The 16,874-nt window shown below is 43.9% G+C and overlaps 1 protein-coding gene and 1 long non-coding RNA gene across 4 annotated transcripts; one reads left to right on the plus strand and one right to left on the minus strand.

Annotated features, from left to right (window-relative positions):
* Positions 1-393: 393 nt before the first annotated feature.
* Positions 394-13,379, minus strand: LOC127475599 (cytochrome b-245 chaperone 1). Of its 2 annotated transcripts, none has more exons than XR_007906239.1 (8): positions 13,263-13,379; positions 10,922-11,049; positions 9,791-9,832; positions 8,475-8,548; positions 7,445-7,541; positions 6,081-6,225; positions 5,008-5,534; positions 394-520 (listed from the first exon to the last, which is right to left on the minus strand). XR_007906239.1 is itself a non-coding variant. In XM_051797569.1 (8 exons), exons 2-8 carry the CDS (start codon positions 11,004-11,006, stop codon positions 467-469), a joined length of 591 nt encoding a protein of 196 aa, XP_051653529.1. In that variant the 5' UTR covers positions 11,007-11,049; positions 13,263-13,379; the 3' UTR covers positions 422-466. The 2 variants fall into 2 exon arrangements, 1 of the variants encoding a protein (XP_051653529.1); XM_051797569.1 differs by having other exon boundaries at positions 422-520; positions 5,441-5,534.
* Positions 13,380-13,396: 17 nt separating this feature from the next.
* On the plus strand, positions 13,397-15,931 carry LOC127475605 (uncharacterized). Of its 2 annotated transcripts, none has more exons than XR_007906242.1 (3): positions 13,397-13,585; positions 14,164-14,337; positions 15,067-15,931. It is a non-coding gene; the product is annotated as an uncharacterized LOC127475605 (long non-coding RNA). The 2 variants fall into 2 exon arrangements; XR_007906241.1 differs by having other exon boundaries at positions 13,400-13,585; positions 14,164-14,288.
* Positions 15,932-16,874: the final 943 nt, after the last annotated feature.

Raw genomic sequence — 16,874 nt, forward strand, 5'->3', positions numbered from 1 at the left:
TGGGAAAACATGGCTAGTGGAAATCAGCCACTAGTCATTGAGCTGGAGTTTGTCATCTGGAGAGCTGAACTGTGATTAAACAACAGTGACCTGAGGGCAAGAAGGAATTTATTGGTGTAACAGACTTCAAGTCTATTTTAATCTTCCTGTCTTAACACACACTGAGCCTTAATTCACCTGCCCTGTAAGTCAGGTTTGCTGCCCTTGCATAACAGAATGCAGGAGTCACAACTCTGGAGAAAAACCCAGTTTCTTCCACATTCAGTATTTGTAGCAATAGAGTTTCTTACTTAACAATACCTGTAAAAGTTCTACAAGTTCTACTCCAGTCAGTGCCCAACATGTCCACCCTTTGCAATTTTTATAAAAAGAAATATTTAGGATACTTACATCATGCTTTAGGTCCTTTTGTTCTGTCCTGCCACTCCTCCACGTGTCAGCTGTGCTGTGTCCTGCCATTCCATCACTAGTCCTTCCACAGCAGGGAGCAGTTCCAGATTTTGGGTTGGATTTTTTCAGTCTTTGAAAGACATAAAAGCATGGGGCTTAAATCCTGCTTTGATTAGCCTGAGGTCAGGGATTAACATCCAGCCTTTTGCAGAGGTCTGAGCAAGGCCCTGTCAGGTGCTGACAGGTCACAGCAGAGGGGACAGGTGCCATCCCAGGCCAGAGCCAGAGGGAGCTCCAGGAATAGTGACCCTTGGACTTGGAGGGAAAACTGCCAAACAAACACTGGGCTGCTTCACTGGCTGCCAAAGCATCAGTTAACCTCAGCTCAGTCTCATTCCCACAGAAAAGCACCATCCCACTCTCTAAGGCACCTGTTGAGCTCTGTAAAACCTGAAACTGCAGGTTTGTCCCAGTTTGAGGCATGACTTGAAGTTACTAAATATGAGGGGAAAATGCTGGTCTATTCTGCTTTAATATCAAACTTTTCATATGGCGTGGCAATATATTTTGTGGATGTAACTGGAGCAATAACATAAACACCACAGTGGAAATAATTCAGAAGTCTGGTAGTTAAATACATCACCATGAATATTCAAAATATTTACTTGTGCTTCACTTATTCCTTTGAATTTTTTTTTTTAGAAGCACAGGTATTGAAATTTTCTTGGAACAATCTCTAGATTCAGAAAGTACAAGTACAGCATAAGACAAACTTTAACTTTCTCAATGAGAGCCTCAGTGATTAGGTCCACATGCAGATTTTATTCTAAAAACAAGCAATTGCTATGCAGACCTTAATTACAAAAGTTACATGCCTTGAACTAAACAAGATCTTAACTTATTTTCCTTGAATAAATCCTTTGATACTCAAAATGTCTGTGGAAATGTGCTTCTTTTTTGTGTGTGTGGCATGTTGGTTTGGTTTAAAGGAGGGAAGATGGAAATATATTCACCAGTGGAGAGTTGGATCCCCATTAACTCCTCCAGCAGGTCCGTGTCAAGTAGTAATTTAGACAGCCATTAATATTTTAATAATTTTAATTAAAAACAATACAAAATACTACAGTGATGCAAAACAAGTTATCAAAGTTGATTTTATCAATGGACTTTTTTTTTAAAAAAAGACAGTATAACAAGGCCTTGCTGCAATTCTACTCGCAATTTTACAGTAAAAAAAAAAAAGGCAACTTCTAAACAGTTTCAAGAAGGATTTTTGCCTCTCAGCGATCTATGACAGTGTCAGGACTAGCACTCTTTATTTACTATTAAGCCAGCTGAGTTTTTGGTATCTGTAACTTCATAAATACAGCCCAAGAGTCAGATATCAACTAGACAGTTTAAATACTTTGATTTTCTTGCACAATTGACGCTACTTCACTGTGAAATATCCCAGTATTGGATTATACCTTACCTAAAGCAGTGTTCTCCTCTGTACAGCTTGCACTCCATGCACTCTGGCTTTTGTCACTACAGCACAGTTGTGGTAAAGGACATGACAGAAAGGGTTGGGTTTATGGGGCAGGGTGTTAGGTCTAACCTAAGCTCTGGTTTTAAATAATTTCTAAGTCTTATAAAGTACAGCTGTCCAGGCACAAGTCAGTAGATGGCCTGATATGCAAAAATGACAACTACATCTCCTGTAATACTGTCCCAGGAGTACCTAATCTCCTAACAAAACTAGTCTTTCACACCATTCTTTGAGTCCAAGCCACTTCACACCAGGCCCACCTAAGGCTACATTTACTGGGCCTTTCAAACTGCTGGGCCCAGGAGGAGTGAGGAAAACCATCAAAAAAAGCCTCTGGCAAAATGGTAAGAAGTGGTAAAAGAGGAGGATGAGACAGGACTAGTCCAAAGAGGGAAGAACAGCACCTGTCCTGAGTTAGCACCTGCTGTCCTCAACAGTCCAAGCTGCACCACATCACCGAGGATGCACAGACACTGCAGAACCAAACCCATGTTTAAGGCCATTTGCAAGTTAAATTTACACACACACAGTTACTGCAAAACATGATAACATGGTGATGTCTTCCAGCTACAAAAGAGAAAGTTTTTGAGGACAGGAAGCAAACGTGGACCAAGAGAAACAAGAAGCTCCCAAGTGTATCAGACAGCAGTGCCCAAATACACCAGGCAGAACCCACAGTAAGAGACAATTCCCTCAGTGCTTCCCTTTAGCTCAGACTATGGAATTCAGGTTCCCATTGGAGCTGTACTTGTTTGTACAGTGGCAGTTGCCCAATGCCAAATGGAAATGGCACTAGAGGGAATGGCTCAGCTGCTCTGAGAGGCTGAGGAGTCAAAACACTCCTCTCAGACACACAGTGCATGGCAGCTTCATCCCTCTCCTGCCACCACTGAGGGCTGAGGGGGACACCACACAGCACCTTCAAAGAGGTGACCACTGGACATCAACCCAAAAGGCAACTTACTCCACAGGATGTACTTTAAGCCATGTTGTCCCTTATTATAGGTCATTCCCCTTTCTGAGGATTCTCAATTTTCCTTACATTGTTTCAGTGTTTGTGTGAGACATTGCATAGTCCATAAGGACATCCATGACTGACACCAGGAATACAAGCTGGATGCACAAGAGCTCAGCAGAAGCAGGACACAGGATGCAGGGCAGGGTCACACCAGCAGACGCACCTTTCAAAAGCTGATTTTTAACTGGCAAACTACAGCATGGTTTACATCTTCCCTGGAATGTCAGCTCTCATGGGAATACAAAAGAAACCCAGTATAGCTATGACTGAATGCAGGTAGTTTTTCCTGTTTTATCCATGGTCCACTCCATGGGCTCAGAATGTAAGTGCAGTGCACACCACAAATGGCCTCTGCATGTCCTTGACACAGAGCAGCAGTTACCACAGGCTGTGCCTACATTGTACCATTAAATACTCTAGGGTTTTTCAGTATTTCTTACTGGAAGTCCTGAGAACACTCATCATTCTCACTTTACAGTGTGGGGAAAAAAAGAGTTCTCCAAATCCCCGATGTCATTCTCCTCTCTCTAAAACCAGCACCACTTGGGGTATAGACCACAATGGATTTAAATGAGGAACTCTCCAAGGTGTTACACCCTGCAACATTTAAACAGGTTTGATAACTATGCTCAGCCTACAGCTGTGCTTCAGAATAAAGGCCAAATTCAGCTAATTGCCTGATTTTCCCCACATTCATACACAGCACCTTCCCAGCTGCAGTGATGTGGGGTAGGGACTGAAAACCACATGATTATGCCACCGACTCAGAGGACTTTACAAACATGTACTGGCAGAGGTCTGCCTTGGTACCTGATGTGATTACAAGGGTCTTTTCCTATTTAAAGGAAACATCTCCCTGTTGCAGGGAGATTACCTTCACACTGCCAGCACTGAGCCTTTGCCTCCCAGCCACATCCCAGGGCTGAGCAGCTGGAAGGCAAATCCTGGTACAACCTGGGTGTGGTCAGAGCAGCAGGTGCTCAGCTCCAGGTCTGTGGAACACACAACAGGACAGGGCTTCTGCTGAAAGCTTTTCAGAGCCTTGTCTCTGCAGAGGTAGAGCAACTTGAAACACAAACACAGGCTCTGAAGTCCTAAAGGAACTGCTGCCAGAAGACATTTGCTGCTGGCCAACCAAAAGCAGACAACAGTTACCTTGTACCCTGTTCACATTTCCTAGAAGTTACTGTGTAAGTATTTTCTAATTCAGGTCTTAAGACCATAAGATTCCTAAATAAACCCTAGGGAACTTCAGTACAAGCATATTTGAAGGAGCTTTCAGTTCTTTACAATTTTGTTCTTGTACTGATGTATTGATGTAGACACGATGGAGTTTTACTTCTAGACAGAATATGTTGACTTAGAGAGGTAGCTTTTACTTCAAAAAATACCTTGAAAAGTTAATATTTTAACTATTTGTGAAATCATTGGTCAGAACAGAGGACACCACACACCTGGAGTAAAACATGGTACAAGTCAAACATGGAATCTACCCCAGCTATCTTAAAAAAAAATTATTATTTAGCACTTGGGTATTTCAAGTGAGGAAATACTGAACAACTCTAGGCTACCATGTTGTTTGACATCAGACTTTTCCCTGCCTAAAGTAACAGATGTCCTTGCTTCCTTTCTAAACACACAGTTAAAATAGTAAACATTGAGGTCTAGAAAAAAGTTATTCTGCCCTGGGGCAGTCTGTGCCCAGAAGTGAAGCAGAACAGGGTTAATCTAGAACATCCCAAAGACACTGAATCATCAGCATGATCATTCTTCCCTTTGCTATTCATGGCTCCTCAGCCAGTCCAAGGGAAGTTAAAACCACGTTACAGGTTAAACAACCTGGTGTTCCGAATTCCAAGACAGGTACTCAGACTTAAATTTCCATGGGTATCCAATGGCAAGTCAGTAGTAGAGAATATAAAAGTGCCACTACTCTGCATCACCTAATTGCATATATTAAGCTGCTTAAAACGGATTTAGCAATATATTCAGTCATAACATTTCAAGACAAACCTCAAAACGTTGCGTCAGGAGTTACAAATTCAACTCTTCTACACCTCATATACTGTACCTGCAGCAGATGTTTGCAGTAAGAGGCTCTTTACATCTGCACCTCCACTTCACTAATGGGAAAGCAATTATTTCATACCAATCCATCAATAAATAATTATTCCTAGACAAGTTTGGTGAGCTGACAAAGTTCAAAAGCCAGCAGTGTCCACATGCAGGAATTAAGGCAGAAGAGCAAATGAAACAGAATTTGCTTTGGACTCTACAACAGCAATTCTTGGAACGTGGGTCTTGAAGCAGTTTAGCACTGAAGGAGGTGCATTAAGACAGATTCCTCTCATTGCAAATTGTAGAGAAATGCCCAGGCCAAGGTTGTGAGGGATTTCTTTTTCTGAAGAACAATCGGAGTGTTTTCCAAATGTGTGAGAGCCTCTGCTTGCTTCAGCTCATGCTGACTGTTAGTATTTATCCTGTGGTTCATCTGCATCACTTGCCTCTGTCTCGCTGCTCTGAGAGAAATCTTGGGGGCTTTCTACTCTGTGCAGCTCCAGAAAACTAGTAATGAGTTTGGCAACTGCTTCCACATCACTGTGGAAAAGAAGAAACAATGGAAGAGTTAGTGGAACTGTAGTGCTGACAAGACAAGAACAAGCACATTAAATCTTGGGAATAACTGCTTGGAGGGACTACTCTATATGACATTATAGATCAGGACTGACAGTATCCCACACCAAGCCATTAGCTCCACATCAGAACAAATCAATCCCTTCCCCAGTTCCTGCTGCAAGGGTCCTTATTATCAATGCTTAAAACAAATCCCCCGTTAACTAATACGCTGAATGTTTGCAAAACAGAATTAATGCCCTCTGCCATTGCACAGCTGAGGAAGGTAACTCCAGCAGACATGCAGCACTAAAGGGATCTTAGATATCTAAATATGATCCTGATAGATGGTGTTACCCAAACATCTACAACTGAAAACCTTTAAGGTTTGAAAGGTTTCCAAACTGAGTAACACGAGGTCATACCAGCAAGTCTGAAAACTGAGCTTAGTCTCAATAATCAGCACTTATTGACCCACGTGATTGGTATTTCCCACCTTACTCATTCTAATTTAACAAGTCCCCACTGCACCTTCTGCAGCCCAGCACTGCACTCTGGGTCAGGGGGTGTGAGAATCCAGTGACAAAGCGCAGCACCACCAGGTAACCCTTCCCAAAGTACCGCACGGGCTCCTCCTCCACGTTCACGTCCCGGATCTCGCTCAGCAGAGCCACCACTGCAAACACACGTGGAGAACAGGGCAGTCTGTCAGCACTGATGGAAACCCTGAGCACTGAGTGACCTGGGGGACAGGGGCTCTGCTCCCGGGCACCACTGCTGTGACCCCACCCAACCGGGGCAGTCCTGCATCAGCAAACAGCTGCTGAGCTGTTCAGGCACAATAAACACGTACAGGGTGTGAGTGCAGCACATCTCAGCTGGTACAGGCCTGAGGAACAAGATCTACAGCCTGCCAGGGACTGGGGACCAGGCATTTGTTAGCTGTGTTTCCCACTTTAATGACAGTTGTAACTATTTTTCTGTACAGAGCAGGTAAACAGGTATGGAGTATACTGAGACTGGACAAATACTGAAATATTTAACTGCTCAGAGCACCTGCATCCCCACGTTCATGGTACCCAAGAGAAATATTTATGTTACCAAATATTACAAAATAACCTCTCAGGAAGAGATGTGCTCAGCTCCCCAGTGTATACACACACCCTAAAGAGAAGTTCAGAAACATTAAACATCCTTCTCTCCACATCTCTTATCTTCCACCTCCAAAATGAACGGCTTAAAACCCACTTCAGCCTAAGGACATTCCAAATGTTGCCAGTTTTCTAAGCACATTGAGAGTTGCTTTGAATAAAAGCTCTGACAGGGAAGAGGATCCTACTTTAGTTTGCAACAGAACTCCTGACTACACTGCAGGTTCTGTTAATCCAACAGGAAGCCCAGAAGACATCAGGTACCACATTAAACTGAGCCCACTGAATACGCTGCTTTAATTGCACATTATACACCTGCAGGATGCAACATTTCAGCTTGCAAAGATCTAAATGTTTGCCTGCTACCAAAAGCAGATTAAATTACAGAATCTCAAGTTCTGGATGCAAAATTTCAGTTTTTCCACCAGTCCCACCTGCCAAGCAGGGGAGCCAAGGGAAAGGTCAACCTGCACATTAGCATCCCAAAGGAATGGCTAAGATTGCTCTGGAAAACAATGTGCAAGCCCAGCTACCTTGGATTAAATAATTAACAAGATGCATTCAGCACATGCAAAAGGCATTTGGGCCCTGAGAGGCAGATTGTTACATCTGCTGCTTGGGAACAAAGCAGATCTGGCAACAGATGCAACTTAATTTGAGTACAGAACTCCTGAGAACCCATTAAATGGGCACATATCCATTTCTTCTGCTGCTCACATCTTCTACCAGATGCTGCTTTCTCACCTTGTTCATGGCCTCCTTTGGACAAGGTCAGTATTTTTTTGTACAGATTGAATGTTTTTAGGCAGACTGTTCCCTTGTTCTTATCAAATACAGCTTCCTGTAAAATTGAAAAAGAAAATCAAGATTTTCTTAAACACACCATCAATAGCTATGCTTCAAAGTAAAACAAAAATAGTTCTGTGGGAAAATAACTTGGTAACACAGAAAAATACATTGCTAGTTTAGAGACATTCCTCTATCATTAGACTGTGAAATCACAATCTTGCTCTTGGTTTTAACACACTTTACCATATCTCCTGTGTTACTTCTAGGAGGGAGTTCAAACTGGGTTCTTTGCCCCTCTTGCCACATTCCTCGTGTCATAAAAACTTTGCCCAGAATCAAATGTGAACACTAACTTGTAACTCCTGTAATTTTCACTTCTGGTGTCTGCACTTGGCCTTCCAGTGCTGTGCTCTATGGGCCAGGCTTACACCAGATCCCAAATATCCCTGACAGTCCATGAAAAGAGGATGTCTCGTGTGTGAGTTGCACATTCTAACACAACTCAGCTCAGCAAGGTGACAATCCTATATTATGGCTTATTGCTCTCAGTTCCCAACAAATCAACAGCCACAGGATTATAAACCAGCTTACACCATTCTTGTCCCAGAGGAAAACAGCTGAGCATCCTGGAAGGTCAGAGCTCCCCTATTTAATGTTCTGTCTACAGCTGGAAGGGCAAGTACAAAATCATGTTGTGGCAGCTGAACGTGCTGGTCATTCACCCTCTTTTATATAAGGCCACAAAACATTTTGGGGCAAGTCTCCCCTTAAAAATACCCATGTTTAGCTTCATGTTTTCATGCTTAAATAGTCAAAGAATTATTGCCCTAATTCTAGTCCCAGTATAGCAACCCCAGAGGGTTTCCCCAAAACCAAAGGCATAATTGGTCTGTTTGGACTGAGCAAGTGTGTGGGGCTGCTGGAACCAGCATCTGCCAACTGCTTCTTACTCACACCACCTCATTTCCTGAGTTCAGCACCTTACCTCCCACTGCTCCAGGTTCTGTGCTGCCACAAAGAAACACCCAGCCATATAGAAGAGCTTCCATGCCAAGCTGTCTGAACAATGCAAAAAATACACAAATTTAGCTTTTTTTTTTACTTCTTTGTTATTCAGACAGTTCTAAAAGCAGCATGCTCCCTTTAAAGGCAATAAAAGGAAAAAAAGGTTTCTCAGATGGAACATTTTTTTGCCTTTAGTTGTACTACAAGCTATTTTACAGCTCTCAGGATGAAAATAGAGAAATTCTTCACATTTTTTTCAGAGACTTCATTCACACTGGGCTTCAAACCACATAGAATTATAAGCATATGTTATTATTGACAAGGTTGTAACATTGCATCTTTCTCTTCTCTAAAAGCAAAGGCATCTTAAAAGACATTCACAAAACTGCCAACCCGCTGTCAACCACCAAGTATTTGGGCTGCAGAGGACAAGGGTAAGGGACAATGAAAATTCACTGAAGCAAACATGTTTCTGCATAAAAGGAAGCAGTTGGCCCTCCTGACAAACAAACATTTGCATTTTACGTCCTGGAAATGTTTACATACAGCAGCCTGAGCAATTTGCTTACTCAGGTTTTTAGAGCAGAACTGTGCTCAGGATTGTTTCACAAAACTTTGTTGCAATGTCTTAAAATAAACAAGGCTGGTTTAGCTGGTGGCTCAAGCAGCTTTCACTCTATTTTGCTCTTTCATTAACAATACATGGATTACATTGGCAGCATATTCCTACACACCATTAAGTTTTAAAATTGGATGTTAACAGGATGCAGCAAGAGAATGACAGGGCAGCTTCCAGGATAAATCCCAGAGATGGAAGGAGAGTTGGCATTTGGTGCAGTCTGCTCTGCTGCAGGGGGGGAAGCAGCAGGAGCTGTCTGATCTCTGAAGGTGTCTGAGTAATCTCTGCCAGTGATGATCTGACAGTTTCCAGAGAAACAGAGCACTTCAGTCAAAGGCAAAGGAATCATTTCATTATGGGGGCAAATAATCGCTGTGTGTCTTCCCAGGAGAGCTGTGAGGACCAGCTAATCACATTTACAAATCACACACAGTACTAAATAGCATTATTAAAAATACTCTTGCAAATGGAAAGGGAGGCTGAGTAAGAAATAGAGCATTAAAGCACAGTAAGTCATGCAGGCAACAATTATTATTGGTTTTAATTTCATGTCACGAAGTGGGACAGGTACCTCCACTGCCTGTGTAAGGCCTGACAGAAGCTCCACAGGAGTCACCAGCATGAAAAACAGATCAACAGGAAAGAAATAATCCTCAAAAAAAATTAAAGGGCATTACCTGCACTATAATAAGCAGCAGCCAAACCTATGGAGGCTATACCTAGGAGGAAAGAGGGGAGAATTAGAACAACAAAAAAAGTCTAAAATTCCCTGATGAAAAACATAACTTTTCAAAAAAAGGACAATTGTGATTGCAACATGAATCACTGTATGAAAGTCAGTTATTTTTTTTTCTCCAAACCCAGAATAAAAAATCTTGTGTTCTGCAAAGGCACTAAAAGTGCATGGGCCGAGGTCAGAAATAAAAATGCTGTGACACAACTGGGAACAGAACCTCAGAGGGACTCAGTGTAACCATTACACCACACTTCCTCTCAGCACAGCACAGCTTGGAGCCTGCTGACACAAACACTGCAACCGTTATTTGTCCCTTTAAGTGCCCCGTGGAGCCAAAAGAAAACTTCTGCAATGAAGTTGTGTCAGAAGCTGCCAGCTCCTTTCTCCCAGGGAGGGGGAAGCAGCTGAAGGGTCCCTCGTGCCCCAGAGGCTGCAACTGCAAAGATCTTGGCTCGACATCACTGAAAGCAATGACAACCTCGTGGTGTCACTCAGCTGGAAAGCAGGATATGTCACATTTTCCCCACCAGCTCTCTCAGTACAGCCCTAAGTAGTTTATTTTTTCTGTATATTAGTGTTTATAAAGATGCCTTTCAGAACATCCTGTATGACTTCCCATTTCATACACAGCAGCGTTAAGAGTTCACCACCAACCACACACGAGATCCAACCCCAGCACGGCCACACTGCAGTTTTCCATTTCTGAAAAATGAGACCTAAGAATGCAGCCCCTTCAGAAGCTTCCCATTTATGTGCCTATATGGCATCTGATTTTCTGTTCTTGCTGTTTCAGGACTCCCTTGAAATTTTGTTCACAAGCTCCTGAGGTTCTGCAGATGACAGGCTGAAAAACGAGCAGTGTCACAGTGAGACTGCCACGCTGAGGAGGAGACTTCAGACTCGTTTAGTGGCTGTGCTAAAGGAAGAGTTCAAAGCATGATCATTCCTCTTCTGGAAAGAAGAATGCCTGGAAGACAGGCATCTCTTGTTAGGGGCTCTTTCAGGAATTTACTCTATGACCCTCTTCCCTTAAAGCAAGCTCTGAGACAAACAGAGGAACACTCGGTCTTACCAACACAGAGGGACCAGGACCGGATGCCAGGTGACCTCTTCAGATGAAGGAGGGAACTCGTGCGGTTTTCAACCAACATGTACATCTTCAAAAACTCCCAACAGCCCAGTGTGACTCATGAAACCTCACTGGACAAAACAAACAAACAAACAAGTAAGAACTTTAAATCATTGAAGACTCCACTCCTCTCCCCTCCTAGTACTTTTTCAAGATTTATCAAGTCTTAATCTAGATTATATAAAATGTCCAGGGTAAGAACACAGTGTTTTTGCACAGGAAGAGCAACATGCATACTTAAAACAACCACAAAGAAAAACTGTTACGTGGAGAGTTGCATAACATCAACAGGAATCTGAACTCTTGGAGAAACTTCTCATTTTGAGTGGAGGAGTCTCTTCCTTTCTATCACAACCAGATTCCAGAAGAAAAGTGTGGAAAACAAGAACCAGGAACAATGTTGTTTCTAACTCATGCAGCCCCTCAAACAAATAAAATGAGAGCAGTGGAAAGTTCTTGGACAGCATTTTTCCTGTCAGCTGAAAGGGCTGTGTGAAGGACGAGTCTGGGAGCTGAGGCAGGTCACTGCAGCCTCCTGCACCTCTGACATCTCTCAGCCCTGATGACACACCAGGAAGGGGTTACAGCCACAGCCAGGCAGTGCCAGTGTCCCATAATGCCACAGATGGCATTCCCATCTTCTAAACCAACTCAAGAATATAACAAGGAGCTTCCAACAACAAGTATGTTTGTCTTTCCACAACAAGACCATGCCTTCAGCCTAGGCAGAAACTAACAGTAGAGATTAAAAAGGTGGGTACTAATTAAAACCAGTAAGAGCTGGGCAATCCCATGCAGCATTTTCAAGTAAGTTTTTGCTCTTTACAGAATAAAATCAGGGAGTCATTTAGGTTGGAAAAGACCTCTAAGATCATGACGACCAACCATTAAGCCAGCACTGCCCAGTCCACCACCAAACCATGTCCCCAAGCACCATTCCCACCAGGGATGGTGACTCCAGCACTTCCCTGGGCAGCCTGTCCCACAGAACCAGTTCCAGGAGGTTGGCACTGAGCTGCCCTTAGCTGCCCATGATAACAGGTTTCCAGAAGAATGTCAGCATTCATCAGGTTTTGAATAACCATGAAAAACATGTAGAGAGCAGGCAGGCCCAAGCACATCCAGGTTCTTACAAAAGAAAAGTATGTGATTTTCGGTCCTTTAGTTATCCTGCTGTCCTTGGATGCAACATGACACTCCTGCAATTCTCTGCTACTTTGGATACAAAGCTCCAGGGGAGCGGATTTAGCCAAGTCCTTTCAGTTAAACAAAAAGCACCTATGACTTTGATTTTAATCTCTCAGCAACACATCTAAGAGCATCTGAAACCGAAAGAGCCAAAACCACTTATGCATGAGACACACTCCATCTCCTCCGGATGTCAAGCATTAAATTTTAATTTTCAAATGACTCCTGTGAGTTGCTCTCAACGTACCGGAAAATACCTCTGCACTTACAGCCCCTTCTCCTGCCTGCCAGCTAAAAGATATCTAAAGGTTATCAAATGCACAGAGATCACTGCAGAAATCTGGGTGCATTTCACAAATATGACACTCTACTTATAATTCACACAACTATGAGTTAAATGCGTTAATGCAAACTTTGGTCTCTCCCCCCCCCCGTATTCACTAAGTCATTAACCATTAATCACATCCATTAACCACGCAAATGAGTCTTGGCTTAATGTTGGACACTCAGCATCAATGGAATTGTCTCTCACAGGTTGCTGTTTGCAAGAGAGGGGCCTCACGGGATAAAAAGCACCAAAGCAGCTTCTTAAATTTACATTTAATAAATAAATCATAAACGTGGCTTTAAGCGAATACAAAAGTTTAACTAGGAAAATTTGACGATTACAGACAAAGAGGTGGTTTTGGGCTGCTGTTTCAATTCAATTTCAAAACCTCAATTTTGCTTGAATTTGTTGGGTTTGCCATTAAACCGATCTCCAGCACCAAAATAAACATTCATATGCTTCCTCCAAGCCCTCGGCTGAGGGCGAGCCAGCAAAAGCCATTGAAAGGAGTACCTTGAAAGCTTCACCGCCAATATCCATCAGGTCAGGGCCACACATCAGGCGAATTTTCTTTACAGAGCGCATTTTTTCTTTACCTCCCACTCCTGCACCTGCTCCCCCCACCCACAGCGTGGGGGAGGCACAGGGGACCCTCCCCACACAGGGAGCAGTGCTGCCCAAATCCACCCAACGCGCGGGTTTTATTTCCCCACGCACCCCGAACCGAGGCCCCCCTTCCCCCTGCCCTCACCCCCGACCCCGCGGTACCTGCCCGGCTCCGGCCGCGCTCTGAGGGACCCGCAGCCGCCGCGACTCCCGCGCCCTCGCACAGAACCCGCCTCAGGGAGGGCCGGACGCGCCCGCCGCCATTTTGGGTGAGGGCAAAGGACGGGCACGCGAACCGCCCCTCCGGGCAGGGCGAGGGCAGCGCCAAGATGGCGGCGCGCTGCCAGTACTCAACATGGCGTCTGCGCCCGCGGTTGCAGCCGAAGTAAGAGTGTCGATTTTTCCGTGGTTATATTACCTTAGCGGTGCTAAAAACGAGGGGAAAGCTCGTGCGCTGGCGGATGAGAGGAGTGCAGTGCTGTAGGGTGAGGCTGGGTGTGCGGGAGAGCCTTGCTGGGCACAGTTTGATAGACCCGCGCTGGGTGAGGTGGACACGGCCCCGTGCGTGAGGCGGTCAGGGAGGGCGAGGAGCCCCTGTGGGCTGTCCTCCTGCTCAGGGTGTCCCTGTGGAAGTCGGGGCACCTCTGGGCTCCCAATGGCAGCACTTGGGGCACCACTGTCACAGAGTGCTTGCACTGTGCTGCAGCCATCACAGAATCACAGAATAGTCAGGGTTGGAAGGGACCCCTGGGGATCCCCCAGTCCAACCCCCTGCCCAGGCAGGGTCACCTGCAGCAGGTGACACAGGAACACGTCCAGTGGGTTTGGAATGTCTCCAGAGAGGGAGACTCCACGCCCTCCCTGGGCAGCCGTTCCAGTGCTTTGCCACCCTCCATGGAAAGATGTTGTCCTTCTATTGAGGTGGAACTTCTTGTGTCTTAGTTTATGGCCATTACTCCTTGTTCTGTAACTGCGCACCACTGAAAAGAGTCTGGCACCATCCTCTTGGCAACCCTTGGATATATTTATATGCATTAATGAGATCCTTCTTGGTCTTCTCCAGACTTACCAGGCCCAGCTCCCACAGTCTCTCCTCAGAGAGATGCTCCAGACCCCTCATCATCTCTGTGGCCTCTCCTGGACCCTCTCCAGTAGCTCCTTGTCATTCTTGTACTGCTTCTACACCTGGTAATGCTTCTTATCTCTGTGTACGGGCAGGAGGCTGCAGGAGGGTGAGGTTTGTAGTGATTTCTCAGTGTCACAAAGTTGTCTCAGTTTCTCCTCAGAGAACTCCCACAATGGGACCTGGATTCCCATTGAACTGACTGCTTTAAGTTTCCCAGTCTTCCAAATGTAATTCTTGATACTTGTGAAGGGTTTTGCTCCTGCTGTTGTTTTTTTTTCTCCCACTAGTAAATTGGATCTGTTGCCAATATGTTGGTTTATTCCAAGTTTAGTAATACTTGGTATTTTCAAGCCTTAGCTTTCAGCTTTGATAGCTAGGATGGTTATAAGAATTGAATGCAAGGTGGTTTTGTATAGCTTTTATAATTGTAAACAGAATCCTCAAAAAATTCATGTCAATGTTCAAAAACTCAGGGGGATTTGCAAAGCAGAAATATCAGTGATAATCTTACAGTTCAACACTGATGTCATTACCTTAGTGAATTGTGTATCAGCTAAATGTTGGGTTTGAAAATCTGTTGTTTGGAGAGGAAAGTTTCTGGCTCATTTGAAATACTGAGTGACTTTCCTGTCGAGGACAAGTAGGCTAGATTTTGAAAATCCTTTGTGTTTCAGTTAAACATCATTCATATGAAAAAAGCTGTTCCTGTTCAATCCATGTCAGGCAGGAGGGGTGAAGTGCACACATCTGTAGTTTAGTTTAACTTTTTAAATTCCCGTCATGTAAATCAATGTATAACTTCACCTATGAATGATATTTGGTCCTCTCTACGTTGCACAGGAATGTCCTTCCCGGATGACATCTGATACCAACTGATCTGCAATTTTTGTGTAATTCTGTTAATGGGAAAAGGCACTGAGGAACTGCAGGAATGAATTGGCCTCCCTGTGAGTCACGAGGTACCAGCTGCTGGATTTGGATGAAAAATAGGAAGTAATAAGTATCACGTGTCCTCAACCCAAACAAGCAGCTGACTGAGTCTTCTGGGAAGAAATTTATGTCTAATCAGTTGTCAATCAGTTTTTGTGAGCAGCTGGTTTCTCTGGAAACCAAATATTAAGCCATTTTGAGTGACACAAGACAAAAGACTTCTTGTCTCTAGAGCGAAGTGAAATAAGTAAGAAATTCATCTGTCCCCTGCACTCAGCATTAACCACACAACATATCTCTTTGTTTTAATCTTGTTACTAGCTGCAAAAATATTGCAGTTCTGCACTTCTCCAGTTCTGCAAAGGCCATGGGCAGATAACTTGATATGACTTAATTTAATTATGAAGTTAGAGAGAAATTATTTCAACCATGGGAAATGCCACACACACACTCAAAACTGGAATATGGCAAAGATCCTTGCAAGCTTCTGCTATCTGTTAATGATTCTTACAGCATTTTTTCTAAAATCTGGGGGTTTTTACACCAGCATTTTGAAGGGGGTGAGTGGTGTTGTACCTACCACATAAAAAAAAGGGAGACAAAACACATTTTAAAAGCCTGATCTTGGACTTAAAGAATAGCATGAATTCCAAAACGTGTTGCTGCAGAAACAAAAACTTTGCCAAAATAAACATTCAGGAATATGTAGTTGACTGTTTGTAGACTTCTTGCTCGATAATATAAAAATAGATTCTCTGGAAGTATAGAAATGCAATTTGTAGAGTAAATACACTTGTAACTGTTAATTCACTGATCTAAACCCAAGAATGTGCAGATATAACAGAACTGGCCTTTATTTTGCATTAGTTTGACACTACTGTATTTCTGGTCCTTTTTCCTAATTTCAGACCATTCTCCTAAATATTCCTTTCTAGCTCCTTACACTTCTTTTTTTTTTTTTTTCTTCCTCTTCCAAGGTCTTAAACTTAGAAATTCAGCTGTGCAATAAGCATGTGATCTCATCAGCATGCCAGGAGAAATTCCCAGAGTGCCTGATCCTCAGCAGTTGGTTGGAAGCACCCCCAGCCCAGGGTTGTTTTGTGGCTGGACGGAATTGGCTGCGAGTCCTGGTAGGAATGAGCTCATCCCAAGGAGGAGTGAGCTCTGCCTGGTGTCCCCTGACCTCTGTGGGAACAGCGTGTGTGCAGCCTGCAGAGCACTGATTTCATGGAATACATGTTTACCAGCTGCAGCCAAGATTTATTGCCCAATTCTGAGTGCTGTGGGGTGGCCTGTGCAGTCACTGAGGTGAGGAGGCATTTACAGCTGGCAGTGCCTTGCAGAACTGATGTTCAGCCTGTAACAGTTTCTTCAGTTGCTTGCAACAATTTGTTTTCACAGAGAATGCTTATTTCTCCATTTTATTCAGAGTGTAAATGTTTCAGGCGCAGGGATAAATGTTACATGGAGGGATGGAGGCCAAATACATCAAGAGTGGCCCTAAAAGCAAGTAATACCTTTAAGTGCTACCCTACTGTTGACATAGGAAAGCTTTTAGGTGGTGAGGTTTTTGGGAAGTAGCTTTGCAAAGGTGGTAACTGTTACCTCCCCAGGGCACCTTAAAGCAAGATGGTGCTCTCTTGTCTGAGGTTGTCAGGCCTGGTGTGATGGTGGGTCGTGGATCTGGTGTCCTGTGGGAAAATGGCATCCATAGCTAA

Source organism: Manacus candei, unplaced genomic scaffold (assembly GCF_025592945.1).
Source record: "Manacus candei isolate 608988 ecotype Guabito, Panama unplaced genomic scaffold, ASM2559294v1 h1tg000047l, whole genome shotgun sequence".
Lineage (NCBI taxonomy): Eukaryota > Metazoa > Chordata > Aves > Passeriformes > Pipridae > Manacus > Manacus candei.

Coding starts and splice junctions, on each gene's coding strand:
- LOC127475599 (XM_051797569.1), bottom strand. CDS start 11,006: ATGTACATGTTGGTTGAAAACCGCACGAGTTCCCTCCTTCATCTGAAG. Junction 6,226..7,444: donor CAAAGGAGGCCATGAACAAG/GTGAGAAAGCAG, acceptor GTGTGTTTGCAG/TGGTGGCTCTGCTGAGCGAG. Junction 521..5,440: donor CTCAGAGCAGCGAGACAGAG/GCAAGTGATGCA, acceptor TGTCTTTCAAAG/ACTGAAAAAATCCAACCCAA.